The 25,451-nt window shown below is 52.1% G+C and overlaps 1 protein-coding gene across 4 annotated transcripts; it reads right to left on the reverse strand.

Annotated features, from left to right (window-relative positions):
• Positions 1-431: 431 nt before the first annotated feature.
• AGFG2 (ArfGAP with FG repeats 2) lies at positions 432-23,495 on the reverse strand. 4 transcript variants are annotated; one of them, XM_045993770.1, is made up of 13 exons: positions 23,115-23,495; positions 14,559-14,652; positions 13,569-13,684; positions 12,199-12,352; positions 11,421-11,586; positions 10,571-10,696; positions 9,841-9,873; positions 3,973-4,093; positions 3,742-3,815; positions 3,473-3,559; positions 2,370-2,498; positions 1,949-2,034; positions 432-1,659 (listed from the first exon to the last, which is right to left on the reverse strand). In XM_045993770.1, exons 1-13 carry the CDS (start codon positions 23,333-23,335, stop codon positions 1,600-1,602), a joined length of 1,467 nt encoding a protein of 488 aa, XP_045849726.1. In that variant the 5' UTR covers positions 23,336-23,495; the 3' UTR covers positions 432-1,599. The 4 variants fall into 4 exon arrangements, with proteins under 4 accessions (XP_045849726.1, XP_045849727.1, XP_045849729.1 ...); XM_045993771.1 differs by having other exon boundaries at positions 3,473-3,556; positions 23,115-23,494; XM_045993773.1 differs by lacking the exon at positions 9,841-9,873 and having other exon boundaries at positions 3,473-3,556.
• Positions 23,496-25,451: the final 1,956 nt, after the last annotated feature.

Raw genomic sequence — 25,451 nt, forward strand, 5'->3', positions numbered from 1 at the left:
TCACTGGGTGGAAAGACCCAGAGAATCCCAAGAATGAACAGCCGAAGGGCCGAGAGTGCCTGGGCAATGCGGAAATGGAAGGTCTCTTGAGAGCAAGGCTGAACGCTGGGCCTCTCCTCTGCCCCGTGAGGCGTTTAACCCACACTGGCTACCTTGTCCCCACACAAACCGCCTGGACACCATGGCTGTTGACACAACACCCTTGGGTGAAAACAGTCTGGGGAGGGGCCGGTCTACTCTTGCACTCAGGTCCCGGCATCTCCATCTTGGAGCTGGTACCCCCGGCGGAGTCACCCCCCTCACCTAACACGGCTAACCCAGTCCGGCAAGGAATTCCTGTCCTGGGCCCACACCATCAGCTTCTCCACGGACCCAGCAGTCGCACTGGGGCCCCTGGAACTAAGCCAAAGGGAGACCACGGGAGCCATTTCCTCTTTCTTTCAAATGCAATTCTTTTCCAACAACGCCTGCCACAGCTTTGGCTCAGAGATTTGGGGCGGGGGGGGGGGGGGGGGGGGGGGGGGAGCGGGGAGGCACATGGGAAAAAGAAAGGAAAAAAAAAAAAAAAAAACCAGCCAATTGCACAAAGCCTTTCCCTGGAAAAGCCCAGGCTCTGGGGTGCTCAGGACTCGTGACTGCCCTCCCCACCACCCTCTGGGGCTCCGGCTTTGCTGGTCGAGGCACAGATGGGGGTCCGTTCCATTCCCCATGTGAGAGCGTGGTCTGGGAGCAGAATGGCGGCCTGTGTCTATGTATCTCTATGTGTGCGCGCGCGTGTATATATAATATATGACTGTATTAGAAAATCCTCTATGTAGAAATATAAAACACCGGTATCCAAACATGACACCACAACAAACTAAAGTGCTTGACAGGAGTTGGGCGTGTCTAAGTAGTAGGTAAAACTATTATTCATCCTGAGGACCCAGGATGAGGGAGGTTGCCGGGGAAGCAAAACCATGGAGGGCCTCCTGGCCTGGTCGGGGTGGGGAGGAAAGGGGGTGCTGGCACAAGCCAGGCACCAAGGGCACCCCGCACCCCCCCACCCCCCCCCCAGCCTTCTCAGCCTGTCTGATCACTGTCCCAGGTCAACCCCATACCTCTTCTCCACCCTGACCCAACTTTGCTCACTGCGCTTCTGTCCGCAAGGAGACCAGCACTGGAAAGTCGGGAATGGGGCGGGGGGGGGGGGCTTGCTCCCACGGGGGAATGCTGGTCAGTCTGGCCCACAGCTTCCTCTGCCCACACGGCTGGGACTGAAGGGACCACTATGTATGCTGAGGGCAGGAGGTGAGGATTACTGTCATCATCTTCTAGGCCGGGCCCTGCCTTCTCTCCTCTTGGGCTTCCTGCCTGGGTGGGGGCTGGAGGGAGGAGGGAAGGAAGCCTTGGGGCAGCTGACCTGGGAAGCTGCCCTTTTATCTGCAAGCCCCAAGCGAAGCATGAGCACCTCCACCATCCCCAAGACCGCTTCCCTGGAAAACAAGGCCCATTCTGGTCTGAGACCCACAGAAATGCCACAGGCAAATGGTCACCAGAGCTCCTGGGAGTAGAGGGGCCCCAGAGGGCAGGGAAGAGGCCCCCTCCCAGGCCACAGTGCTACAAGAATGGGTTGGTGGTTGGAGGTTTGGAGGCAAACGGGCTTGATGAGGATCCAGTCTGGAAAGAAACAACAACCACAAATTAGGGGATTAGGGGAGAAGAGCTGGAGGCCAGAGAAAAGATGCGGTCCAGCATTCCTTTCTCCCCCAGAATTACCGCGCTGGGGGTTGTGGGAAAGTCAGGGGGCTGAGGCAAGTGGGGGGCAGGGGAGTGTGGGAGACACACCACCCACGGACTAACCCAGTCCCCCCTGCGTGGTCAAGGCAGGGCTTCCAGCCCCCACTGCCCTGTTTTCCTCAAAGGATTCTGTCCCTGACCCCCCGAGGGAGGCCATACCCACACTCACCACGAAGGGGTTGGTGGAGGTCCCGGCTGGCTGGATCAGTTGCCTCTGCCCCAGCTTGGCTGGTCCTAAATCGCTGAAGGAAGAGCCTGGAAAGCACGAGCAAAAACTCAGCTGACGCAGCCCTGCCCCTCCTGCTGGGACTGAGCACTCCACCGGGCCGCCTGCAGGCTGGGAACCACCCCCTTCCACAGTGGCAGCAACAGCCTGGCCTCCCTGAAGTCTGCGAAGGAGGGTGTGGAACAGAGTCAGAGGACACCAGGCCGGTCTGTGGCTTCTCTGCGCCCCCCCTACTGGTCCAAAAGCGAACCAGACGTCTGGCTCCCTGATAGTCCTAATAATCAGGGCCACCGGGCCGCATCCCTGCAGGGGCTGGGGGTGGGGGCTGGAGGTAAGAAAGGACGGTCTAGTCTGAATCCCTTACCATTCTGCTGCTGAGTCACCGAGGCCTGTGCGGGGAACAGGGGTGGTGGGAAGGTGTTGACAAAGGCCCCGGAGGGCGGCACCGTCTGGGGGAAGCCAGGCTCGGCGCTGCTCATCCCAAAGCTGGGCCCTGTGGAACGAGGACACGAAGTTCAGGTGCAGTTCTGGAAGGCAGGCCGGAGAATGGTTCTTCCTAGATCTCTCCAAGATGGGGGACATGGGATAGCGTGTGTCCCTAACCAGAGGTACCCAGTAAGAGTGCCCTGAGTGAGCCAGGGAAGCTTTCGGCTTTCACACTCTCTAGCAAACCAGGCCTCTTCCTGCCCACAGTGGCTTGTAGGGCACAGCAGCGCGTGCAGGGGCGTGGCCCGGCACCAGGGTCAGCTGCCAGCTACCTATGAAACTGTGCCAACGGAAGCAAAGTATCAGCCCTCTATGGGCCTCAGTGGTCTCCTCTCTAAAGGCAGGCCGGGCCCCTTTCCTAGGGCTGCTGGGGAAAGCCCATATGGGGTGCAGAGCTGACAGCAGTGGGGTCTGCCCTGCCTGTCAGCGGCGCTGGCAGCCACCAGGCACTCTTCCTGGCCTCGAGGTTTTTAAGAACGACAACAACAAAGGCAGGGGAGGAACAGGGAGCCAGGAGATCCCGACACTCCAGGCCGATGAGAGTAGGGACCAGGGGCAAGGCTGCAGGTGGGACACAGAAGATGGGGTGGGGGGACGGTGCTGAGGGGCGAGTAGGGAGAGTCCCTGCCACATCAGTCGCAGAACCAGCTCGGGAAGCAGGAGTCTGTCGTGATTCTGGAATTCTCATTCTGGGACTTGGGAGGTCGTACTCTTTGCCCACTAGGCGGCCTGGAAATTCAGCCTGGTCTGGCCCGGTGAAGGGTGAGAAGGGGGCTGATTTCAGGATTGAGGCTGCTTGCCCCTCCTCCGAACAGTGGTGTGTGTGTGTGTGTGTGTGTGTGTGTGTGTGTGTGTGTGAGAGAGAGAGAGAGACAGACAGACATACAGACAGACAGACGGACAGACAGAGAGAAGGGGAGAAGGAGAGAGGGATTCGCACCCTGGAGAGAGTCAGAGCCAGGGCAGAGTCCGGAGGCTTACCTGTGGCCAGGCCGTTGGGCTGGAATGGGTTGGTGGAAGGCAGCTGGGGGAGAGCAGCAGGTACCGTGAAAGGGTTGGTGAAGGCTGCTTAGGGTAGAATGGGATAGAGGTGGGAGAAAGAGAGGATTAATCTTTTCTCATCTGGTTAATATCCGGAAGACAGCACTCCTCTCGAGTTTCCTGTGTTTTCTCCCCTCCCCTCCCTGCGGAGTCCCCGGTTTCCTCTTGGCCTTGGATCCCCTCCCGGGGTCTTCACAGGCAAGACTCACCTCCGAAGGCAAGCCCAGTGCTGCCGCCTCCACCAGCTGTGGCCGTGGGGACCTGGCCGGCCACCCCGAAGATGCTGTGATGTAGGAAGAGAAGTCAGCACTCGGGGCCCCAGGGATCAAGGGGAGAAGCAGGGCAAGGGACCAGGAGATGGCAGACGAGAGGAGCTCAGCAGGCGGGGGAAAAGCAAGGCTCTGCGGCCCCAAGGCAGACTCCCTGCCATCTGAACCCACCTGCTAGGGATACCTCCAGCCGATGGTCCGGGTGCCAGGAGACCGCCCATATCTGCAAGGCTGCTGGGCTGACTGGCCGGTGCCAGAGGAGAGGCCGCAAATGGAGTCACCTGGCTGCTCCCTGGGCGATCACAGGAAACAGAACAGGTTGTGCTGGCGTGAGGCACGAGGGAAGGGGCAGGAGGAGAGATGGAGGTGGGGGGAGCAGGGGAGACGCAGCAAAGACGGCATGACTGCACCCTCTGATTGAGTCCCCTGGTTCAGAGGGCCTTGACTCCCGCCAAGAGTTCTAGAAAACATGGCCCTCTGCCCTCGGCCATCTCCCTAGTGCTCAAACCGCCCGCTGGTCCGGGTCCATGTCCCTCCGGCTATAGGCTGACTCGAGGTTCCCTTTTTGCCCTCAAGACATGGAAATGTCTGTCCTTTCCTCAAATCAGCATTTATGGATAAATCCCAGAGGGGGTGGGCGGGAGGAGCTGTGAGGGGCAGAAAGCCCAGACACTCAGGAGCCTCTCCTGGAAGGTGGGGCCCAGCACCGGAGCCCACACGGACAGCTCAGCTCCCACTCCCCCCGGAGCTGCCCCCTCTCGGGAAGCCACCCTAAGCCAGGAGCTTAGATCAGGGTTCCTCTGCCTTCTCTGGTCATCACATCGCAAAAGAGAAATCCCTGAGGGCGAGCCCATGTGGGAAGCTTCCAAAACAGCCCAAGGAAAGAGTCCTAGAAACCCCTGTCCTTTGGAGAAAGCCTCTTTGTCTCATCTCTATGATGGGGTCCGGTCCACCACTCTGGGCTGCTGTGAGGGCAAAATGAAGCTACGGATGGAAAAGGGTTGACTTTTATGAGTGCCGGAAGATTCGTACCAAAGGGAAACACGCTTTGCATGGTGTCTGCCACATGCCAGTGCTCCGAAATTGTCTGCTGGATGGATGACAGCGTGAGAGGGAGAGCGAGGAGACCTGGACTCCAGTCTGGGCCCTACTCCGGCTACTACTGCGACCTGAGCAAACCATCTTACTCTCCTGAGCCTGTTTTTGCTTGCCCTCTCCTCAGATGCCTGGAAGACCACCGCCCCCAGTTAGGTATTTTCGGCAAGTATTTGGAAATCCGTAAAGCATGCACAATGGGGAGGTATCATCGTAACTTTTGATACGAGAAACTGTCTCCGGGGTCAGAGAAACAAGACAAGGTCTCGTAGGAAACACGATGACTGGCTCCAACTCCAGCGAACCAGAGCCTCTCCTGGACCCCCAGCTCCAGGCTTTCCACGTGCTCTGTCTCCACCTTGAACAGGAGCCCCGTCCCCCACGGTCCTCTCCAGCCTTTGGGCTTTAACAGAATCATCTTCAGGTGGGCCGCCTCCAACCTCAGTCTGAATGAGAGCCTGGTTGTCCTCTCCTGACACCTTGTTCTTTGCCCCTGTGGCCCTTGACATCTTTGTAGGGATGTGTTTTGTTTCCGTGTCAACTGTGTCCCCCTCTAGACCAACTCCCTTGCCAGGAGTCTTCTCACGGATGTAAGTTACAAATGTGCAGAACAGGACACACGCGGGGTAATTAACGGCAGCGCCGTCAGACAGCAGAGGACTTCATCATCCGTTCTACGTATTCATCAACATGGGACGGATTAAATAAATTATAGTGTACATATAAGCAGGACTATTGTGCAGGCATACAAAAACAATGAGGAAGCTCTTCGTGTACTGATGAAAAAGATCTAGCCGTACCGTTCAGTTAAAACATAAATCAAGGTACAGAACGACATGTCTATTATGCCATCAAGAGTGGAAAAAAAAAGAGAGAGAAAGAAAATAGGGTGATAAAAAAAGTAAGCGAAGGCCACAGGCTCCTCTTCCCAGGGGCATGGCGGTGGAGAGGTGGTGAGACAGCAACCCAGCCCGGGAGGGCTACAGAAGCTGCCTTTTAAAGCAGGGTGACCCGAAGCCTATTTGGGGGGAAGGGGGAATGTGGTGGCAGAGGCGGAGAGAGTGGAGGGGAGACTCAGATGAGAAAACTGGGGGGGGGAAACCCTGTAGAGAGTGGGAAGAATGAGCGGGCAACCGTCAAAAGGGCAAATACTCCCCACCCCGAGAGGAGGGGAAGAAGGCAAGGAGAAGACAAGACACAAAGCAAGGGAGGTGGCCAAGCCAGGCTGGTTCTCAAGTTTGTGCTGCTCCCTGGCCCCCTCAAACTTTAGCCTGGCTTCCCCTAAGTTTGGGGGCTTTTCTGAAGACCCCAGAACTATCATTTGAAGCTCCACACTCTTCCTTCCCTAAAGGGTAAGGCCAAAGCCCTTTGGTAAGGGGATCCTCCCAGTGCTAGGCATCTCCACTCGGACTTGGAGAAGCTGAGTCCAGCACGGAAGACCGGTGCCCAGGGCTGGCCTGCCTGCTCCGAGGTTCCAAGGCTGGCTGCTTCCCGAGTGCCAGTGCTCGCCTTGGCCACCCTCCTTCTCAGTCCCTGGGCTTTCGACAGGAACCAGTGCTAGGCTACCACGCCACTGAGCACACTCCGTCTGCGTCCTCTCCAGGCCCCAGGCGGTCAGAAAGCCTGGAAGCCAGCAGCCTGGTGTTGAATCTTCTGATTCTTGGGGGCCCCTGACCTTTCCTGGGCTATGACTCGGGGTATGTGGAATTTCTGAGTGAACACAGTTTCCTGTCCTCACTTAGGTCAGACTCTCCAGTCCTGCTCTGGGCCTTTGGGTCAGGAGCTCCCCAAGCTGGGCAGATGCCTGTGTGTCTCCCGGCGGACACTAGGGGGCAGAGCCGGCCCTCGCGACGGCCAGGTGGATCCAGCACTTTCCGCGGCTTCTGGAGAAACCTAGGAATGGAACACCTGCGCTCTCATTTGCTTCCTCTACACTTCCAGCACCCCATTCCCTGCGGCTGGATTGGTAGACATGCCTTCTAGCAGTTTCGGGGGAAACGGCAGTTTTAGAAACTTCCCCTCTCCAGACTCCCCCTCAGAAATATAAAAATACAACCGGGCTTGTCAGAAAAGACACCCACCTCTCACCCAAGTCTCCCTACTTCATCCCCAGTACTCCTTTATGGCATAGTCAGAGAACCACCCTCGTGATGGTGCGGTGGGAAGTGAATGGGAGCTGCTACTCATCCGCCATTCGGGTCTGCCCAGGTCACTGGCCACGCTGAGCCGGTTTTGTCAACAGCAAAATGGAGATCTTTGCTTTCTTGTGGAGATAATATGGGGATTCTCCTCGCAGTGGCTCACAAGGGCTGCCTGGCTCTGGCGGGCTGCAGACCGTCTCTCTTTTTGAGATGACCAGACCCTGGACTAAAGTTCACCCCAGTTTCAGCCAGAGAGGGCTCCTGATACCTTCCTTTTCTCCTTTAAAGGTTGGCCCTTCAGGCAAGGGATTGTGACAGGCATGCATTTCTTTTTTCTTTTTTTTTTCTCTTTCTTTTTTAAATTTTTTTTATTTTTTATTTTTTTAAAGATTTTATTTATTTATTTGACAGAGAGATCACAAGTAGGCAGAGAGGCAGGCAGAGAGAGAGAGAGAGAGGGAAGCAGGCTCCCTGCTGAGCAGAGGGCCCCATGCGGGACTCGATCCCAGGACCCTGAGATCATGACCTGAGCCGAAGGCAGCTGCTTAACCCACTGAGCCACCCAGGTGCCCCTCTTTCTTTTTTTTAAAAAAGATTATTTTTTTTTAAAGATTTTTTTTTTATTTTTATTTATTTATTTGACAGCGAGAGACAGGAGATCACAAGTAGGCAGAGAGGCAGGCAGAGAGAGAGAGAGGGAAGCAGGCTCCCCGCCGAGCAGAGAGCCTGATGTGGGACTCGATCCCAGGACCCTGAGATCATGACCTGAGCCGAAGGCAGCGGCTTAACCCACTGAGCCACCCAGGCGCCCTAAAAAAGATTATTTATTGGGGCACCTGGGTGGCTCAGTGGGTTAAAGCCTCTGCCTTCCTCTCAGGAAGATCACAACCTGAGATCAGGTTGTGATCTCAGGGTCCTGGGATCGAGCCCCTCATTGGGCTCTCGGCTCAGCGGGGAGCCTACTTCCCTTGCTCTCTCTGCCTGCCTCTCTGCCTACTTGTGATCTCTGTCTGTCAAATAAATAATAAAATAAATAAAATAAAAAAATAAATAAAGATTATCTATTTACTTAGAGAGAGAGAGAGAGGGTGGGGGGCATGAGCACGAGTAGGGGGAGGAGCAGAGGGAGAGGGGAAAGCAGACTCCCCGCTGAGCAGAGAGCCCAACAGCCCCCTGGGACTATAACCTGAGCCCAAGTAAGGTGCTCAACCCACTGAGCCACCCAGATGCCCCAACAGGCATGCATTTCTGGCCGGACCAATTTATAACCACCTTGTACAGGCTGCTTCCTTTTAAGCTCTCATTCCAAGAACTCCCTCTTGCTACACTGAATACTCCTGTGCTAATTTACATTCTTACTGGTAACATGCAAAAGGGCCAATTACCCCACACAGTACCGGCCATGACTAGTCTTTAAAACTTCTGTGAATATAATGTGCGGAATTATCATCTGACCCAAATTTGTGTTTTTCCGTGATTAGTCAGGTTGAAAACACTTTCATCCTTTTCTGGGTATTAGCTGCTTGTATCTGTTGCGTGTTATCCTATTCTTTATTCTTTATTATTCTTTCTTTCTTTCTTTATTATTCTTTATTATTTATTTATTTATTATTATTCTTTATTATTTACATGAGGTTTGTTTTTTAAGATTTTATTTATTTGACAGAGAGAGACACAGCAAGAGAGGGAACACAAGCAGGGGTAGTGGGAGAGGGGGAAGCAGGCTCCCCGCTGAGCAGGGAGCCCAATGCGGGGCTCGATCCCAGGACCCTGAGATCATGACCCAAGCCGAAGGCAGACGGCTTAACGACTGAGCGACCCTGTTTATACGAGTTTTAAAAAAACACATGATGGCTATTAGCTTTTTGTCTGTTTTCCATAATGTAATTATCTTTTCCCTGTTTCATGCCTTTAAGGACAATGAAACGTTATGATGGGACATCTTTTAGGATACCTTTTATCATTTAGAATGTGACCCGAACAATTTCTACTTGTTTTTTGCTTTTTTAAAAGATTTTATTTATTTATTTGACAGAGAGAAATCACAAGTAGGCAGAGAGGCAGGCAGAGAGAGAGGAGGAAGCAGGCTCCCTGCTGAGCAGAGAGCCCGACGTGGGGCTCGATCCCAGGACCCTGAGATCATGACCTGAGAGGAAGACAGAGGCTTTAACCCACTGAGCCACCCAGGCACCCAACAATTTCTACTTCTTAGAAGTTTATGTGTTGTCTCTTGGTCTGTGGTCAGATTAGAAAAGTGTTCCATGTTTGAAAATCCTGTCTTTTGATTACAAAGTTCTACTTCTATTTATTAGGTCAAACTTGTTCAAGTGTTAGTCAAATGGCCTACTTTCCTCCTTATTTGTCTACCCACTTGATTGAGTCTGCCTCTCCGTTGCCGTGTTACATTTTCATTGTGTCTAATAGTTTCTGCTTTCTGACTTTCAAGGCTACCCTGTCAGGTACTTTAAGTTGGTTAACATGAGGACTTCTTTGTGAATTTTAACTGTGATCAATATAAAATGTCCCTCCTTGCCCCATTCAAAAAAACGAAACTAGAATAAAAACAGAAGCACGCAGACAGTTCGCAGTGCACAGTGGGAAGGTGGTGGGCAAAGCAGAGAGAGGAGGGGAGTCTGGGCTCTGGGCCGAGCTCTGCCCTGCTGTGGGCTGCACGACAGGGAACTGCCGAGCTGCTTCATGGGGAAGCTGGCCACCTTGGAAGGGTTCCTTCCGGCTGAGAGCTCAGAGCACCTGAGACAGGCTTCTACCTTGGGTGGGCTGTGGGGTGGGAGGAAAAACTCACCAAAGCTGTAACTTCCAGTTAGCATCCGACTGGCTGGCAGTGCGGGTGGAGAGGGGGAAGGGGAGAAAGAGAGAGTGTAAGTCACTGGCTTTCCCCAGACATCGGGTCTTTCCAGTACGCCAGCTGCCCTCTTGTGTGTCCAGGATGGACAACCGCAGAGGGCCGGCCCCAAGGCTATGAAGACCTGATGTCTGGGGGCTCAGGGAGGAACCAGGTGCTTTACAGCAGCAGCCTTTAGGGTATTTTCTTTTGGGGGGGTTGTGTCTCAACTGCTGTGCAACACGACACTGAGTTTACAGGCTTCTGCTCTAACGGGGCTGAGTGAGGACTTCTGGAGACTATCTTGGACCCTGACCCAGCCCTCGCTCTTTGCGCAGTGTCCAGCGGGGACCATCAGAGCACTCTAGAGGAAAGCTCACATCCACTCTTGGTTTTTTGAGGACTGGGGTCTCTCCGACTTGCCCGTCAGAGATCTCCTATGTACACCCCCACAATTCCTGCGGCAACTGGGCTGCTGTCTTTCCGGGACAAAAATGGAGTGGGAGCCCCTTTTCCTGCCAAGAGTCTCCTCCGCCCCCCTCTTGCTTTCCTGGGCCTCCTTCTCTTCCTCCTCTGTCCCCTCTGCCCAGCTCTCTAGGTCGGTGCAGACGCGAATGAAGGGCAATGCATGAACGCAATTGGAAGCGAGACGGGGACGGAAGGGAGGGGAAGAGTGCAGGGCAGAGTTTACCTGTGGGTGTCGGCTGGGCCTGGAACGGGCCTTGGCTGCTGGGAGGAATGCTTCCAAACGCAGACGGGCCGGCGCTACTGCCAAAGGCATCGAAGTTGGCAAAGCCTCCATGGGAGGGTGTCTGGCCTACAGGTGGAGGGAACATAAAGGCCATATATGTAAAATGGACATATAATTGATAAAATATGCACTAATTGGGAAGGCCAAAGGCCACTGCGGGACACTGCCTTTCCACAGGGTCCTGCTCAGGGAGAGATGGCAGGGCCTGGGCAGAGGGCCAGAAGCCCACTGGGGGAAAGGGGATGTCAGGGGCCTCCAAGTTCACTCCCTACCATCTTCTATCTTTATTCCATGAGGCATTCACATTTTTGTCAGAGGCTACTTTGGGCTAAATCATGTGGGGGAAAAAAAAAGTTGTTTTTAGTGGGGGAAAGGGCTTGGAAGGCAAAAAGGAAACTAGATACCATTTTATTCAACCCTCTGTTGGCTGTTGCTGATCTTTGGGAAGAGGACAGGGGAAATGGAACACAGGATAAGCCTCCTGCCCCCATTGTAAGGGAAAAAGATAGTAATAAACAGGCGATTTCCAGCGTTCTAGGAGGCGCTAGAGTGCTCGACTGTCATGTTTTCCGGTCAAACTCGCAGACAGAATCCCGGCCACTCTCATCTGACCCCGGCCCTTCCAACCCTGATGCTTCAGAACGGTCAGCACACTCATTTGTGGGATGGGAGCTAAGAGCCGGCGGGGGGGTAGAGGGTTGTGGGGGAAACTTGGTCTCCCTAAGGGCGTGAACGCCTTGCGTCAGGGGTAATACACTGTAGGAATGGTCTCCTCCCAGGTCCCACTTACCCCCAAAGGCTGGGAATGCAGCGAAAGCTGGTGCCACCTGGGGAGCAGCAAAGGGGTCTCCTCCTATGTCGGCCAGGAGGTCAGTACTGGCTTTCTTGACCGAGGAGTGGGGAGGTGGCTGAGAGCTCCGGGGCTGGGACGTCCGAGGCTGAGACTGACTGACAGACTTGAGAGGAGAAGGCATGACATAGAGCACTTGGGAGTCCCAGACATGACCCGGCCCCTGCATGGCTCCCTAGGCTGCCCCCAGATAGGCACGTGGAGAGAGAGGAGAGGGAGAAACTGCCCTCAACTGAGAGATTTCCTGGGCAGCAGCTACCCGAGCCCCACACATACCTAACTTCTCTGTCTTCTTAGCGCACCAGCTCCCAGAATCAGACATTGCAGAGTCTATCAGTGACGGCAGCCGTGAGCTACCCAGGGATGTTGCCAAGAGTAACTCCCCCACTAGACCCCCATGCCCGGAGCTGGGACTTCCTCCTCTTTCCCAGGGGTTTGAGGCATTGGCCCGGCCCCTCCTCGTTTCCTTGGAGCAATGGTCAAGTTTGAGGTTGATACTCTGATTCCCCTAGAGAGCACTTCCTGTTGGGTTTCTTCTTCCACAAGACTGGAGGCCAAGGTGAGTCCGAGACAGAGGTAACAGCAGGGCGGAGAATTAACTCACGCCTCCTCTACTGTAGTCTGCTGAGTCCGGGGCTGGGGCTGGATTTAGGAAGCATCCCTGTCTGCCAAATCCCCAGCTAGCGTCAGGAGGGCGGAGGGCGGGTGTGAGAGTTACCTGGCTAGAGGCGGGGGCAGCAGCAGAGAGAGACGGCACAGGCTCCCCGGGGAGAGTCCGCAGGGGCTTTCCCTCCGGGACCGAGCCCTGGATGGGGGCGGAGGCACTGCCTTTGGTATAAGTGGGCCCCTTGACTTGGTCTGGGGGGACATACCTTTGAGAAAGAATAGTCAGGCTGAGAGGAGGGGGTAACACCACGGGCCATGCTCAGTGCAGGCATCTGGGAAGCACAGGCGACAGCAGTCCGAGTCCCCTGGCCTCTGCCCACTGAGTTTCTTTTTAGTTTTTGTTTTTATTTATCTATTTTTTTAAAAGATTTTATTTATTTATTTGACAGACAGAGATCACAAGTAGGCAGAGAGGCAGGCAGGGAGAGAGGAGGAAGCAGGCTCCCCGCCGAGCAGGGAGCCCGATGTGGGGCTTGATCCCAGGACTCTGGGATCATGACCTGAGCCGAAGGCAGAGGCTGAACCCACTGAGCCACCCAGGCGCCCCTGATTTTCTTTTTCGAACTAAAGGGAATTTCGTAACTCAGCCAAGTTCTGCCCATCCTGAGGGTCCCTCTTTACTGTTGGATGCTCATTCTTTTCTACGGGAATGCTCACTTTGCTCTGACTTAGGCCGGTTTTTCTCTCCCCTCTCCTTTCTCTTTCTGACATCAAACCATTTGGGTTTCAAGTAATAACCCGCCAGCAATGCTCCTTTCCAGTCCCACAGAAAGTTTCTGCCCCCTCCTGTTCTAAGTGCTCACAATCTATCCTGCCAGCTTCTGCTACGTCAGATAAAATCCCTGCACTCCAGTGTATGTATGTTCTACACTGGTATCTTCTTCGCCTGGAGGACACCCCCAGCAGGGGTTCCAAAATGCTGTTTTGTCCACAATGATCTCCTTGCTGTCTGCATTCTCTTCTCTGCCCTAGAGTTGTCCCCCCAACATGCACACACCCCTGAGATCAAGCCACGGAAAGTGCCACCTGGGGAGAGAAAAGTCAGGGCAGAGCAGAGATGCTGTTCTCGTCACCAGGAAAACAGAACACATATAAACTACGGATAAAACGCTGAGTTAAAAGCTCAGGGCTCTAGGACAGGTGCTCCCAGCTGCCTCTCTGTATATATGGGTCCAGCTGGGCTTTAACCTGCCCCATACTCCCTCAGGCCCAGGCCTTCTCCAAGCAGTCTAATGTCTCTCCAAAAGAGAGGCATCAAATCTGCGAGGTTAGTGACTGGGAACAAGTTGTCCTTTAGGTAGCTTTATAATTTTGAAGTCTGGCCTTTGAGAAAAGCCCCAATTCAAGTCTGGAAACTGGACCGTCCGATGAAGAACGTCGTGGGACATGGGTGTGCGTAGCAATCTCTTTCTTCCTCCTTACCATCTCTTTTTCTCGTATTTTTCCTGGAGAAACTCCTTCACCTTCTGAGGGTCCCTGGAATCTGGTATTAAAGATGTCCGAGCATCAAAAAGGCCCAGCCAAATCTTCCTGCAAACCTGCAGGCATGGAATCAGGTAGGAGAGGAGTTCAGGCAGAAAGCATGGGATGGGAAGGAGAGCACCCCCACTTTATTCACCAATACGTATTTACTGAGCACAGACACAGCTGAGAGTCTGGGTGTACCTACAAAGCAGTCACCACCCCCCCCCATCTTCACAGAGCTGACCATCCGATGGGGAGGTCATGCCTTAGGTAAGTAAAAATAGATTTATAATTACATGTTATGACACAACTTAGAAAAGAGAGGGCCATGAGAATTATGGGGAACTGAATCTGGATGGGTCTGGGGTCAGGGACAACTGTTAGAGCTGTGGCTTCTAGAACACCCCTCCAGAGCCTTCCCTGGTCGGCACCCTCCAAGTAAGCCAATCACCTGCAAGCTAGGAGGACCGCTAACACCAAGGATGGTGTCTTCCCACCGCCAGCAGATTTAGTTGGGGAAGGGGGCTAACCCACGTTCGACATGTGTGGACTTAATTCCAGGGTGCTGAGGGTCGGGTCGGTAGAGCTGGATCCAGGAGATCTTACTCCAGGGGGCCGGCCCTGTCTACTCTGAATGTTCAGGAATGTGGAGCTCTAACTGTCCAGGGGCATTCTTCCCTGTGAGTGCCCAGGAGTCACCACCCCCTACAGAGATTTTGCTCCCCCCCCACCCCCGATTCCTCTAACAAGGGCCTAGACAAAGCACAATTTGTATAACCAAGATTCCACGGATATACAAATATACATAAACAAGATACACTATATACGAAAAAATAAAAGAAACTCGACCAAAAAAGAAAGCTACAGTCTTGAGGCAAAGCACCCTCTTCCCCTCGGGGGCCAGTAGGGCAACTACAGCCAGGAGCCATTCCATCGGTGGTGGCTCACCTCGTTTCCGCGGGATTGCAGGAATACCACTTCGGGCTCAGTGAAAGTTGTCATGGAGATGGACTTGACTCGATGAGGGGGGTTCAGGCCTCTCCTGTGGGAGAGAGACAGAAGAGAGGCACAATGCAGTTAGCACCGCAGGTCTGTTTATGGGAGGAGAGGTGGGCAGAAAGGATAAAACAACACATGAATTAAGCTCAGAGAGATTCCTAATTCGAGGAAAGAAGGGAAGCGAGCATGTTTTGGAGGCTTTTAATGACAGTCAAGAATCTGTCATGTTCCCTGTCACTCTGGAGAGGAAGGCAGAGCCCGCCCACCCAGAAGCCTTCTCTTGTTTGCCTCAGTTCTGTGTTCAGCCTGCAGGCTGGGGGGTACTTCCGGGAACTCAGAGATGGGCCCACTTCCCATTTCCTGTTTTACCGCTGTTTTACACCTGCCTGCCCCTCCTCTCTGGCTCAACAGAAAGTGTGGTGGTAGGGGTGGAGAGGGCCCCTCTCTTTCAGGAAGAGATCTCTGGGAAAAGAGATAAGCCAGGTTTTCTCAGCTCTCGATCTTTCCATGAAGCAGGAGGAAGTCAGCTTCAACCATGAATATGAGATTGGCATGAGTCAGGAACATGCATCCCGTAGTGATGCTTTTGTGCCAGCTCTGTTGTGTTCTCTTAACTCTCTAGGAGTCAGTTGTGCCCACAGAAGCCCTGTGGAGATTACAGTAGACAAGAAGGCTTCCTTGCCCCGACTCAACTGCCCTCTGGAGTGTTCTCATAAGGCTCTAAGTTGGCGCTAAGCCAGGTTCCCCTTTCCTTTTCCCTTAAGTTTTACTCTGGTCTAGACCACCAGCACTTATCGGATGAAAACAAAGCTGGCCAAACCACAATGAGTAAACCAGCCCCTGGAACCAGCACGTGAATGAGCACAGGCACCGGCAGCAAAGACAGTTTCAGCTCATGTGGCTTTTCAGTCTTAAACTCCCCTGGGGGGGGGGGGGAATGAAAGGGCAAACCAAGATATGAAAATAAAAGGAACTTGGGAAGAGGGTCCTGGTTGATGCCATCAGGAAAGCAAAGAGGAAGGCAGAGACCACACAGTTTATCAAATGGAAACTGTAGAGAAAATTCAGGCTTACAGGTGCACCCACAAAATGAAGGTGTCCCTGCGAGTCTAGAGGAATGGCAGTGTTGTGTAAGCCTGCCCCGAGGCGGGGGGGTGGGGGGGGGCCAGGTGACACAGTCCAGGGCAAACAGTGACGAGCGGTAGCCCCTTTGAATGATAAATTACGGATTGCAGGATTCTAATAAAGGACAGGACACGGAAGGCTGTAATTGAAGGCATTTTCTTCAATTCTGCCGCTAGACTTTTAAGTAAAGGGTCTCAAAATACTCCTTTAAAAGACAATATCAAAGAGGACTGATGCCCCCAAGGAAAGATTAGAGCAGCTAAATCCAAAAGCAAGGCTTTGTAACTATGTGTCAAACAATAGCTCTTAAATCTGATCCGCCCTGAAAACTCTTCTAAGCACATCTCAGAGATACTCCAGTTTTCTCTCCTAAAACCTGTCCTACTCATGGCCTAGTTTTGTCTTGAAGTCCAGACAGCCTTTTATATTCTTTCCCTAGCTCTTGGTCACCTTAATCTAGCCTAAGCCCTTCCCTCTCAAAGGCCACATGGTCAGAGTTTTTAGCCAGAGGAGGGTCAGAGTTTAGCCAGAGCAGACCTCTCTGTTCCTGTGATCCCAGGAATCCCAGCCCCTCCCCTCCCACTAACAAATATATCCTTTGCCAAAACACAAGGCATTGTGGTAGGCACTTGGAATCATGTAGGACCTAGTCCCTGATCACCGGGCGCTCGCTTACAGTGACCCTAGAAGCTTGGGCAAAGATACTTCTCAACACAGGTGGGTGCCATTTAGGCACACACAGAGCCGGATCAGGGAGAATGTGGCACCAGGATGCCGCAGTGGGGGAAGGAAGAGAAATGGCCATGGGAAAAGTAAAACGTATTACGTTAACACTAGAAAAACAGATCCGAAGTCTATCACAAAAAGGTCATTGACATTTCCGGAAAGGACAACCAGGAACTGTTAGCAAAGTGTAAACAGGGAGGGAGGTGTGTTTCCTAGTGGGGGAAGGGGAGGGACTTGACCCATTCACCAGTCTGGAGGGGATGATTAGAGCAACAGAACTTCCTATGGCTGAGCTTGGACTGGAGGGGTTTTTTGGTGGGGGGGAGGAGGAGATAGGATGAAGAAAAAGCAGAGAAAATAAGTGACTTAGGTGCTTTGGGCCAAATGAATCCGAGGGAACAGGATGTTTCCGTAGCACAGTACAAAAAGCAGTGCTCTGACCTTGATGTCTGTAGACTGGATTATGTATAACTAGAGCCACAGTTTGGGGGCAGGGAGAATTCTCTACAAGGCAACATTCTGCAGCCCAGGAAGAGGACCTAGTTACATGGCCTATGAGTCAGAGCTTTTTGTTTCTGAATCAGAGAGAGGCCACTGCTGGCTGACAGGAACAAGTTAGACACAAGAGCCCCTCTCCTCCCAGTAGCTGAAATCGAATGGTTGAGGGGTATAGGGGCTCGCTGGGGACATAGCAGGGTCATGCGAGGGGCCAGATCTGAGTCACTGGCCTGGAATCAAACAGAACCAATCTCCAAGCTGCCCCCAGTCTCCCCGACATGACTCACAGCTTTCCCCCCAAAAGAAGGGAGAACTAGAAGGAGACACTGCCCTTCGGGGATCACAGCAAATCCATTGTTATTTCACTGGGGAAACACAGAGATAAACTTATTTGCCCAGAACAGGGCAAGTGTTTCCAACGGAAAGCAAGTACGTTACTAGGACTGGAGCCTTGGCCCAGTCGGGAGGCCTTCCGCTTTGGTTTCGCAGGGCACCTGACTGGCATTTCCTCTTTGAAGTGCCCTGAATTACTGGCAGCCAAGGGACCTGCAGGGACCCTAAAGCCCGCCCCGGGGCTCTCTCCTTACCTCTCTCTCCCTTCCCTTTGATGCTATCAAGCGTAGGACTGTTCCTACAAATACCACACCTTTTGTTTTTCTGTGGTCGGCACCCTTACAACAGCCCATATTTCGCTCCTGTCTTGCTTGGTTAAAGTCTCAGACCTGCTCAGCGGCTCAGATAGAAGTTTCTGTCAGGTCAAACAATGGAAAAAAACAGTCCTACCCGGCACCCAAGTTCTTCCCTTTGTGCCAAACTTGGACCTGGGAATTCCTGACTTCTGAGTATTTCGTGTTCAGGTTCGTTCGCCCACCACGGGGGTTTTCTTTGCTCCTGGGATTCTAGTTCTGTCTCTGAGCAGCGTCCTTATCTTGGATCCAAACATCACCAAAGAGAGTCCCTATTAGAGACTCTTACTAGTCCCTAGTGGGAGAGCTCCCCCCTTACCCTGCTGCAGGCTCCATTTCACTACTTTTCGGGAACTTCTTCCTAATCGAAAATCCCCGCTTCAACTCATTTCCTGGAGTTCTTCCTTAGTGACAGTGATAAACTGTTGTCCTCTGCCTTCCTTTTCAGGCTCATTCTTGGTTTCTTTGACATTCTTTCCCCCTTCTTCTCATCTCTTTAGATGAAAGGTGAGGTGGGAGGCGATGGAGGGACGGGACTCACACAGGGGCCAGGGACATGTCTGCCTCTCTCACCCAGACGGATGGAAAAGTACTGAATTATTGAGCAACACACTATGCCTTTTCCTCCATGGAGATAAAAGAGCTTCAGCGAGGAACCACTACCAGCAAAGCCAGATGGGGAAACTAAGGCACCTGGAGGTTAGGGACTTGTCACAAAGAAAGAGCTGTCAATGGGGCGCTTGGGTGGCTCAGTGGATTAAGCCGCTGCCTTCCGCTCAGGTCATGATCTCAGGGTCCTGGGATCAAGCCCCGCATGGGGCTCTCTGCTCAGTGGGGAGCCTGCTTCTCTCTCTCTCTCTGCCTGCCTCTCTGCCTACTGGTGATCTCTCTCTCTGTCAAATAAATAAAATCTTAAAAAAAAAAAAGCACCTCTCCTAGGCACGTAGCCCAGAGCTCTGTCCACCCAATCCTGACTTAATCCCATTACTGGAATAAAGTTGTCCAGAAGTAGAGACCAGTATCTATTACTGAGTCCTGAAGGACGGTGGATTAGAGATGGACCTATGGGGTGCCTGGGTGGCTCAGTGGGTTGAGCCTCTGCCTTCAACTTGGGTCACGGTCTTGGGGTCCTGGAATGGAGCCACGTGTCAGTCTCTCTGCTCGGTGGGGAGCCTGCTTCCCCCGCCCCAATCTCTGCCTGCCTCTCTACTTGTGGTCTGTCTGTCAAATAAATAAATAAAAACCTTAAAAAAAAAAAAAGTAAAGAAAGATGGACCCAAACAGCCAGGTTAGGGAAGCATGCCACAGACTTTGCTGAAAAAAACTGGGCATCAAAGACAGTTCCCATCCCTGATGTCAATGACATTTCAGGCGTCAGGATCTTTTTTTTTACTAAAGAAACGTGGTTTATCCATTGAGGCAGGCGGGCAAACCCAAACAAGAACAACCAAAAAAAAAAAAAAAAAAAAGAAAACACCGAAGGCACTGTTTTGGAAAAAGTACTTTTTAGCGGCAATCTTTACCCTGTCCTAGCTGTGCTCTCTACTAGAAGAGTCAGACACAACAAAACACACAGGCAGATGTATATGTTGGGGAAATGAAAAGGACCTATATCCAGGTTAAGGAAACTAGGTATTGGACGAAAACCAAATGAATAAAACTAGGTCAAATTTGGGACCTACAATTGTGGCAGCATGAATATAAATTTAGAAACAGCCCAAACTAGCAGCTTCTCTCTCAATCCCTCACACCAACGCTGTGGTTTTCTGCTAGAGCTGAGAAAATATTTCTCATGAAAAAAGAAAATGAGAATGAGCTCTCACATGCAGTGATACCCACCCACCAGTATTAAAATCGAAATTTTTCTCCAGATCTTGGGAAATTCAACTTCGGCTGCAACAGTCAACTTCGCCACATCAGCCCGTGCAGCCAGCCCGGAGCTCTGGTTAATTGTGCTCACTGCCCCCAGAACGCTCCACTCCCCCGAGAGGGGGACATATTTGTAACGTCCTCAGCAGAAAGCTGGCTTTCAAAATAAAGCCAGTCTCGCTGTCTTCTTTCTCTGGCTTTGGTGCTAAGTGTTGTACTTGAATTCTTGCCCCTCTCAATACCCTCGTCCTTTTTTTTTTTTTTTTAAGTTTTATTTATTTGAGGGAGAGGGAGTGTACAAGCAGGGGGAGTGGCAGAGGGAGAGGGAGAAGCAGGCTCCCCGCTGAGCAGGGAGCCCAACTTGGGGCTCCATCCCAGGCCCCTGGGATCATGACCTGAGCCAAAGGCAGATGCTTAACCAACTGAGCCACCCAGGTGCCCCCAAACCCTCGTCCTTTAAATGAAGAATATTTCTTCTCTTTCCATCATCATACCTCAACGTGAGCTCCCATCACTCTCTAGCCGGTGCTGAGCTTTACCTCACAGCACTCATTACCATCTGTAATTATATATTTAACGATTGCCTTAAAGCCCATGGCTTCCACTATGGTGTAAGCTACATGAAGATGGGTACGGTTCTGTGCGCTGCCGTATCTCCTATACGTATCTCCTATGCCGTATCTCCTGCGCGCTGCCCAAGACCGTATCTGGAGCTTGATAGACACTCGGACACTCGATAAATATATGTTGACAGAATGACTCAATCAACGAGCAGCCTCTTGGGGCCTACCATGATATTCACTTCCCAGCACCGCGAAATCCTCATCTGTGGGCAATCAACCATGTGGGTTTAAGATGTTAATTGGTCTATGTGTCCCCCTGGAGCCAGGCCCCTCCACCGCCTGCTAGACTGTGCCTGCTTCCTCTTTTGACTCCGCGCCCAGCGATAAGCACTTCCACCTTCTGTTCACGGCCCACCCGCCAGCTCCCAGTCCTGCCCAAGGTGCATCAAAGGGCACCGGCAATACTTTGTGAAGACCCTTGTATAAGGTTCCTTTGCCTTGCCCTACTTAGCTCCCGCTAATTAGAACTTCAATTAGCACAGGAGAAGTACCATCAAGAACTTAGGCACAGCCAGGAAAACTACAGCTGGCTTCTAGAATTTCCTCTTTCTCTCCTTATGATGTCAACACGCCCTTCAGTTCAGCTTCATTTATTGGCCTGGCCTTTTGATCTTTCACTAAAGACCCAAAATAATGAACACAGGGAAAAGGTGGTCACGTTCTGCAAAGTGTGCCCTAATATTTAAGGAATTAACTGTTCTGGCAAAAGAAATCAGGTTTTTAATGTGTGCCAGATCCCCTGACCCTCCTTCTGTCCTGATTGAGGGATATTCATTATAGAAAGGAAATGTTATCTATGGGATACTTTAAACCAAGATCTATAAAATATGTATATATATTTTAAAGATTTTATTTATTTATTTGACACAGAGAGATCACAAGTAGGCAGAGAGGCGGCAGAGAGAGAGGAGGAAGCAGGCTCCCTGCAGAGCAGAGAGTCCAATGCGATGCAGGGCTCGATCCCAGGATCCTGAGATCATGACCTGAGTTGAAGGCAGAGGCTTAACCCACTGAGCCACCCAGGCGCCCAAAATCTATAAAATATTGAAAATAGTGTCCGCCTTCCCATTTAGTCGGTGCTTCATCTTTTGTGCCATGCAGCAAACCATGGGGATGGATTAATACTGCTTCCAAACACTTCCTTCCTAGGACTCAGACTCTGATAGGCCATCAGTTTTATCCCCCTGCTCCCAGACTCTATAATCAGATTTTCCTCTTCATAACAGGATCTTCGAGAATCTGTTCTTTCTCTTTCAGCTATAAATAGTCCTAAACTTCGCTCCTTCTCTCCTCAGAGTACTTGTCCCAGTCTCAGTTCTATCCTTTTGGCTTCATTTAAGTCTCTACCTTTTGACACTTTCCTGTTTGGGTTCTAATCATTGTCCCAAGAGTCCTACTAGCGTTTACTTAGACCCAAGTCGTAACACACAAGTGAGGTTGCTCAGAACACAGAAGTGTGGCAAAGGAGGTAAAAATCGCAGAGAGAGAGAGAATCCTACAGGGTATCTGAGGAGACCTGGATCTTCATTTCTGGTCTGCCGTGATCAGAACTAATATCCAATAACAAATGCTGAAAACAGCAACCCCCATATGGCACTGGATAAATCAGTAAACCTCTCTTTGCTTCTGTTCTCCCATCTGTCGTGTAAGAACAATATTGCTCCCTCCTTGGCTCCTAAAGGTGTTAAGAAGAGACAAGGAAAGCGCCCCTTGTTAAATACAAAACCGACAAACCGATATATTAAAGCGATACTAAACAAGTCAGAATGAATCTCTTGATGGATTCAGAATTGAGATACAGGGTTGGGATCAAACGTTAATCACCATCTAACTAAATAATTCCCTATGGGGCGGGGAGAACCTTACTCTGTAACCAGAAATCTGGCCTGGAACTGTGTGGCTCTAAATTAGCTCGGGCATGACATGCCGGTGCCAAGTGTAGCATTGCAGATTATACAACAAAACTCCCCCAAATCTGGAAAGAGCTGCCAGATGCTACTACCAGGATCAAGCCATGGCAACAAGAAGCTTAAAGGTGTAAACTATTACACTTAAGGATGGCTCATCCAGATCCCCAAACCTTTGGAAAAGTTAAGCTCTCTAACAGGGTAAACCCATCGCTCTCATCGCTTAAGACCTGCACTCTAGAGCCCTGCACCATTAGGACCTGCCCCTGAACGCCGGAACGGGGATCCTTACCTGTCACTATCTCTATGCTGTCAGCCCGGGTTAACTTGCCTATTTTATTTTATTTATTTTTTTTTAAAGATTTTATTTATTTATTTGACAGAGAGAGATACAAGTAGGCAGAGAGGCAGGCAGAGAGAGTGAGAGGGAAGCAGGCTCCCTGCCGAGCAGAGAGCCCGATGCGGGACTCGATCCCAGAACCCTGAGATCATGACCTGAGCCGAAGGCAGCGGCTTAAACCACTGAGCCACCCAGGCGCCCTAACTTGCCTATTTTAAAGAGGTTTCTCCATCTCACACTCCAGGATGGGCACAAGCCGGAAGGAAGAAAAGTACGCCTCCCTCTAGAGCCCGGCTTACTCTCCCCTTTCCTATTTGCCCCTCACCTACAGAGAGTTCCCTTTCAAGGTGCGTGTCATTCTCTGGCCCTTTAAATCTCTAACCACCCCCCACCGCCGTCCCTGTTCCCTTCAACTCTCCCTCACTTTCGGTTCGGTTCGTCCCCCCCCCCCCCTTCGGGAGTTTCTCCCTTGTCCGGTGCCCTTCCTTTCCCCTGCAGCGCGACTCCAATCGTGTCTTGTCTCCCCTGCCAATTTCCCTTCCCCATGACAGCTCTCTGCAGCAGACGACCCTCTCAAGCGCATCAGGAGCGTCCCCAGGCCTCCCCGCCGCCCCGACCTCGGCTCTGTCCCTTCGCCCCGGATCCATGCTGTCCCCAACGCCGACACTCCGCAACCCCTTCCCCCCCTGCCCCCCCCCCCCCCCCGGCCTACCCCGCGCCAGTCCACTCACAGGAGGCCAGAGCAGGTGGTGCAGACGAAGCTGCCCACGGTGATATCCACGTAGGTGACGCCGCGCTGGGCGCACTCGAAGCAGTGGCGGTTCCCCGCCTGGCTGCAGCCGCCCAGCTCCCGCACACGGCGACACCACACCTCCGAGGCCGCCTCCGCCTCCGCCTTTCCCCCGCTGACCCCGCCACCCGGGCCTGGACCCTTCTTCGCCGCCATCACCATGGTTGCCCGCTCCCTCGGACCTCCTCCACGCAAGTCAGCAATCGTCCCTTCAACCACAGCGGTCTTCCCGCCTCCTCTGCCTCCCCCGCACACCCGGCTCCCCTGACAGAAGCTAGGGAGCCGCAGACGACCGCGAGAGACTCCTCAACCCCTCGCCTTGCCTATTCTGCACGCTGATTGGTTAGTCTCCTCCCACCTCCTCACTCTGATTGGCTCGACATTGGACGGCCTTGGGTTGCGGGAGCCCCCAACGCCACGCCCCACTGCCTTCACCCTCAGGCCTCTCGGGTTGGCCCGCAGAGACACTGCCGCGAGAGCCGTGCTTGCCCTCTCCCTGTCCCCGCCCCCTCTCGCCACTGCCTCCACGGCGGCCCGCCTCCCAGATTCGATTGGTGAGTCCTCGGAACACGGGCTCCGACGCTAAGTCTGATTGGCTGGCGAGGCTGCAAAGTTAGCGCGCGAGAAAAAGTAGGTGTCTCGCGCGTGCGCAGCCCTGGTCCTCCTGAATGGTGACGCTGATTCCCGCCAAATTTCAAAGGCCCAGTCACCACTACACGGTGCGGAGAGGTACGAAAAGCAGAAGAGAAGTGGCCATAGAAGGGACCGAGGGGAGGAGGGAAAGAAGGGAGCCCCCAGAGGAAGGAAGAGAGGGGAGGGAGTGCTTTAAAACGCTCTTTCATTTTACTCCTGCGCTATGCCACGGGAAATCTCATTTTACGGAGAGTTTGGGTTATACGGCTCGAGTTAGGTCACATGACCCGAGTTAGGTCACATGACCGGTACGTGACCCAGCCAGGACCCTGAGGTGGGTCGTCGTCTGACTTTAGAAACCCTGTTTTTAACCACAACGCCATCCGTGGAACGGTGTTTGACAAACACGTATGGGTTCCAGGCAGTGTTCTAGAGAGTGGAACTCCAGCAGTAAACCAGTCAATCAGAATTCCTATCCCCGTGGAGCTTACCAGCTAGGAGGGAGAGGCAGAAGATAATGATATGTCCTACGCAGAGAATTAAAATAAATAAAATAAAATAATAAAAAATAAAAAATAAAATAAAAATAAAATAAATAAAATATAATATAAAAATATATTTATAAATAAGTATAAATAAATATAAAAAATATAATATAAAAATATAAAAAATAATAAAATAAAAAATAAAAAAATAAAAAAATAGTATTTTTTTAAAAAGATTTTATTTATTTATTTGACAGACAGATCACAAGTAGGCAGGGAGGCAGGCAGAGAGAGAGGGGGAAGCAGGCTCCCTGCCGAGCAGAGAGCCCGATGCGGGGCTCGATCCCAGGACCCTGAGATCACGACCTGAGCTGAAGGCAGAGGCTTTAACCCACTGAGCCACCCAGGCGCCCCTCAAATAAGGTTTTGTAAAGGAGAGTGACTTGTTGGGTATTTTAGATTGGTCCGGGTAACCACCTCTACTGATGTCTCTCAGTGATATTTAAGGTGACACCTGAACCACTGAGAGGAATCAGCCATGAGAAGATCCGAGGAGGAGCAATCCAAACGGAGGGAAAAGCGAGCACAAAGTCCCTAGAGCATGAAGAAACTGGGTGTTTTGAAGCCGCCAAAAAGAAAGCCGGCGTGACTGGGGCACGGTGAGTGAGGGGGAATGGAGAGGATTGTACTGGAGTGGGAACCGATTGTGTAGAACCTCCCAGGCTTTCGTAAGGAGTTTGGGTCTTCTTCTAAGTGTGTTGGGAAGCTGTGTCAGTTAGAATTACGTCCTCCTATGACAGAAAACTTCCAATAATTAGGGCTTAAACAAAGTGGAGCTTATTTCTCTCCCGTGTAAAAATCTCGGTAGGCGTTTCAGGGCTGGTGCATTTCTCCACTACGGCAGGGGCCCAGGCTCCTTCTATCTTGTTGCTCATATAGGGCATTACCTTTGCTCCCAAGTTCACCTTGTGATCTAGTCCAGCTTCAACCACACTGCCTGATCCAGCAGCATGTCTTTTTAAAGGAGACCGCACAGAATCTCCTTGGCTCCCTCTGCAGAACTCAGTCACATGACCACACCTAAGAGCAAGGAGGGACTCTGGAAGATGTGTTCTTTATTTTGGGCTTCTGTATGCTCACCTGAACTTAAGAGGTTCTGT

Source organism: Meles meles, chromosome 21 (genome assembly GCF_922984935.1).
Source record: "Meles meles chromosome 21, mMelMel3.1 paternal haplotype, whole genome shotgun sequence".
In the NCBI taxonomy this organism is placed as follows: domain Eukaryota; kingdom Metazoa; phylum Chordata; class Mammalia; order Carnivora; family Mustelidae; genus Meles; species Meles meles.

Coding starts and splice junctions, on each gene's coding strand:
- AGFG2 (XM_045993770.1), bottom strand. CDS start 23,335: ATGGTGATGGCGGCGAAGAAGGGTCCAGGCCCGGGTGGCGGGGTCAGC. Junction 12,353..13,568: donor AAATACGAGAAAAAGAGATG/GTAAGGAGGAAG, acceptor TCTTTCTCAAAG/GTATGTCCCCCCAGACCAAG. Junction 2,035..2,369: donor GGTGACTCAGCAGCAGAATG/GTAAGGGATTCA, acceptor CGTGCTTTCCAG/GCTCTTCCTTCAGCGATTTA.